The following is a 4,242-nucleotide window of genomic DNA, read 5'->3' on the forward strand; positions in this document are numbered from 1 at the left end:
AGACATCTCTCAGCATAGACCACAGAGACAGGGACCAGTATAAACACCTTCAGACTCTCAGCATAGACCCAGAACAGGGACCAGTATAAACACCTTCAGACTCTCAGCATAGACCCAGAGCAGGGACCAGTATAAACACCTTCAGACTCTCAGCATAGACCCAGAGCAGGGACCAGTATAAAACACCTTCAGACTCTCAGCATAGACCCAGAACAGGGACCAGTATAAACACCTTCAGACTCTCAAGCATAGACCAGAAGCAGGGACCAGTATAAACACCTTCGACTCTCAGCATAGACCCAGAACAGGACCAGTATAAACACCTTCAGACTCTCAGCATAGACCCAGAGCAGGGACCAGTATAAACCACCTTCAGACTCTCAGCATTAGACCCAGAACAGGGACCAGTATAAACACCTTCAGACTCTCAGCATAGACCCAGACAGGACCAGTATAAAAACACCTTCAGACTCTCAGCATAGACCCAGAACAGGGACCAGTATAAAACACCTTCAGACTCTCAGCATAGACCCAGAGCAGGGACCAGTATAAACACCTTCAGACTCTCAAGCATAGACCCAGAACAGGGACCAGTATAAAACACCTTCCAGACTCGGTCTCAGCATAGACCCCAGAGGCAGGACAGTATAAAACACCCTTCAGACTCTCAGCATAGACCAGAACAGGGACCAGTATAAACACCTTCAGACTCTCAGCATAGACCCAGAGCAGGACCAGTATAAACACCTTCAGACTCTCAGCATAGACCCAGACAGGACCAGTATAAACCAAAACTTCAGATCTCAGCATAGACCCAGAACAGGGACCAGTATAAACACCTTCAGACTCTCAGCATAGACCCAGAGCAGGACCAGTATAAACACCTTCAGACTGCTCAGCATAGACCCAGAACAGGGACCAGTATAAACACCTTCAGACTCTCAGCATAGACCCAGAGCAGGGACCAGTATAAACACCTTCAGACTCTCAGCATAGACCCAGAGCAGGGACCAGTTATAACACCTTCAGACTCTCAGCATAGACCCAGAGCAGGGACCAGTATAAACACCTTCAGACTCTCAGCATAGACCCAAGAACAGGGACCAGTATAAACACCTTCAGACTCTCAGCATAGACCAGAGCAGGGACCAGTATAAACACCTGCAGACTCTGTGTGGTGTACTCTCATCTAAACACTAGTGAATGCTCCAACATGGTCAGTCTGTCACCGTTCCACCACAATGGCCTCAATGTTCTAGAATGATCCGCCTGTATTCCTGGTTCTCACTTTGCTGCTGTAGACTGTTAGGTCGGTGGCAGTTCCTAGAGTTATGTATACGTATTGGGCTGCTCTAGTCTAAAACATTTCTCCACTACACATCCTGTCTATGGTCTTACCCACCTGGTGAATGTGTTTGTTCTGCTGCAGGAGAAGTGAAAGACCAGGAGCTCCCAGCAGGAAAAGAGGGAGAACACAGAAAGGAAGGAGAGCTCAACGAGGAAGAGAACTACGAAGAAGAGGAGGAAGAGGTGGGGGTTGGACAGGACAAGCGGCCCAATCGAAGGGAGATGTGAGATGAACAGAGACATTGACCAATGAGAGTGCCTTTCCCCATCACTGGGAGCCAATCAGATCTCTCTATTGATTCCTCTTTTCTCTCAAGGAGTWAAAAAGTCACCCACTTGGCATTCCCTTCTGTGTGGGACTGGAACTGATGAACTTCTGAACATAATTATTGTACTGGAACTGGGAATACAATCTATAAATTGTCTGTCCATCCAGTGACCTCAGACAGACATGAGAAGGTAATGTTACTGTATGCTATTTGTTTGTGCCCAGAAAGAGATTGAAGGTTTGTCTATTTGAGTGTCTGGCTTTTACATTTTGTTTTTTATCAAAGTTGTATTTACTGTTTTTTTATAGCAAATTCCTCTCAATTACAGCAAATTCCTCTCAATTACAGCAAATTCCTCTCAATGTATGTTTAGTAGGACGTGCTTTCCACTCTTCTGTTTATTTATTATAGATATGATGATCGTTATGGGTGGAGTTGAAAATGTTTTTCTGACGTTCTCAAAGCTCTAGGAAAGAAATTGTCATTACTGCAGGAGAAACCTACACTATCATTGATGCCAATAATAGTAAAAACAAAAAAAATCATTTTTCATTCTTCTGTTTGCTTGTCCTCTTGTTACTGGCTAAGRATTGCCAGTAAATCACAAAGTCCTTTCATAGTTTCTCTGATCATCTTTGTTTGAACCCCGGACTGTTGACGTGGATCTAAATCACYAAGTCCACTTGACCTTTCACCCCTATCCGTAAACACTAATTGTACACTGTATAGAAATACATCCKCCGGCCTCAAAATGTTTATTTGGTAACAAGAAAAAGAGAGAGAATGTGGTTGAATTGAACGTGTATAAAGGCATCTCCTAGACCAGGTTTTCTCAAACTGGGGTACGCACAARYCCGTCGGGGGATACYCCAAATACATTTATATATTTTTAATTTCTTCACATTTTCAAACGGTCCATTTTATATTTTCCAATGGAGTTGTACATTTGGGTGTTTTTTTGTTTTTGTTAACCATCTAGTGTAGAGAGAAATATCAACACAATGTCAAATACAGGTAGCCTAGTCAAATAATTAACATCTCCTTTGTTTTGGTTGACGTTGAGTATGAGGTTATTTTCCTGACACACACACTCGAGGGCCCTCACCTCTCCCTGTAGGCCGTCTCGTCGTTGTTGGTGATCAAGCCTACCACTGTAGTGTCATCCGCAAACTTGATGATTGAGTTGGAGGCGTGCATGGCCACGCAGTCGTGGGTGAACAGGAGTACAGGAGAGGGCTCAGAACGCACCCTTGTGGGGCCCAAGTGTTGAGGATCAGCGGGTGGAGATGTTGTTACCTACCCTCACCACCTGGGGCGGCCCGTCAGAGAGTCCAGGACCCAGTTGCACAGGGCGGGGTCGAGACCGCAGGGTCTCGAGCTTGATGACAAGTTTGGAGGGTACTATGGTGTTAAATGCTGAGCTGTAATCGATGAACAGCATTCTCACATGGGTATTTCCTCTTGTCCAGATGGGTTAGGGCAGTGTGCAGTGTGGTTGCGATTGCGTCGTCTGTGGACCTATTGGGTCGGTAAGCAAATTGGAGTGGGTCTAGGGTGTCCGGTAGGGTGGGGTGTTATTGGTCCTTGACTAGTCTCTCAAAGCACTTCATGATGACGGAAGTGAGTGCTACGGGGCGGTAGTCGTTTAGCTCAGTTACTTAGCTTTCTTGGGAACAGGAACAATGGTGGCCCTCTTGAAGCATGTGGGACAGCAGACTGGGTAAGGTTGATTGAATATGTCCGTAACACAACCAGCCAGCTGGTCTGCGCATGCTCTGAGGACGCGGCTGGGAATGCCGTCTGGGCCTGCAGCCTTGCGAGGGTTACACGTTTAAATGTTTTACTCACTCGGTTGCAGTGGAAGGAAGAGCCCGCAGGTTTTGGTAGGGGGCGTGTCAGTGGCATCGTATTGTCCTCAAAGCGGCAAAAAAGTTGTTTAGCCTGTCTGGAGCAAGACATCTGGTCCTCGACGGGGCTGGTTTTCTTTTTGTAATCCGTGATTGACTGTAGACCTGCACATACCTCTTGTGTCTGAGCTGTTGAATTTCGACTCGATTTTGTCTCTGTACTGAGACTTAGCCTGTTTGATTGCCTGTGCGGAGAGAATAGCTCACTGTTTGAATTCGGTCATGCTTCCGGTCACCTTGCCCTGGTAAAAAGCAGTGGTTCGCGCTTTCAGTTTCACGCGAATGCTGCCGTCAATCCACGGTTTCTGGTTTGGGAATGTTTTTATCGTTGCTGTGGGTACGACATCGTCAATGCACTTCCTAATGAACTCGCTCACCGAATCAGCAATTCGTCAATATTGTTGTTGGACGCGATGCGGAACATATTCCAATCCGCGTGATCGAAGCAGTCTTGAAGCGTGGATTCAGATTGTCGGACCAGCGTTGAACGACTGAGCGCGGGAGCTTGTTGTTTGAGTTTTTGTTTGTAGGCTGAATCAACAAAATGGAGTCGTGGTCAGCTTTTCCGAAAGGGGGCGGGGGAGGGCCTTATAAGCGTCGCGGAAATTAGTATACAATGGTCTAGTGTTTTTCCAGCCCTGGTAGCACAATCGATATGCTGATGAAGATTTAGGGAGTTTTGTTTTTAGATTAGCAAATTAGATTAGTTTTCACGACGC

General features: G+C 46.3%; 1 protein-coding gene across 5 annotated transcripts in view; it reads left to right on the plus strand.

Annotated features, from left to right (window-relative positions):
* LOC111982637 (Golgi integral membrane protein 4) overlaps positions 1-2,161 on the plus strand; it is a 49,987-nt gene extending 47,826 nt beyond the window's left edge. For all 5 annotated transcript variants that reach the window (XM_024014232.2, XM_024014234.2, XM_024014233.2 and 2 more), the window contains one exon: positions 1,433-2,161. In XM_024014232.2, coding sequence (XP_023870000.1) covers positions 1,433-1,575 — 143 coding nt within the window. In that variant the 3' untranslated portion in view covers positions 1,576-2,161. The remainder of the gene's footprint in view (positions 1-1,432) is intronic.
* The last annotated feature ends 2,081 nt before the right edge of the window (positions 2,162-4,242 follow it).

This window comes from Salvelinus sp. IW2-2015, linkage group LG22 (assembly GCF_002910315.2).
Source record: "Salvelinus sp. IW2-2015 linkage group LG22, ASM291031v2, whole genome shotgun sequence".
Classification (NCBI taxonomy): domain Eukaryota; kingdom Metazoa; phylum Chordata; class Actinopteri; order Salmoniformes; family Salmonidae; genus Salvelinus; species Salvelinus sp. IW2-2015.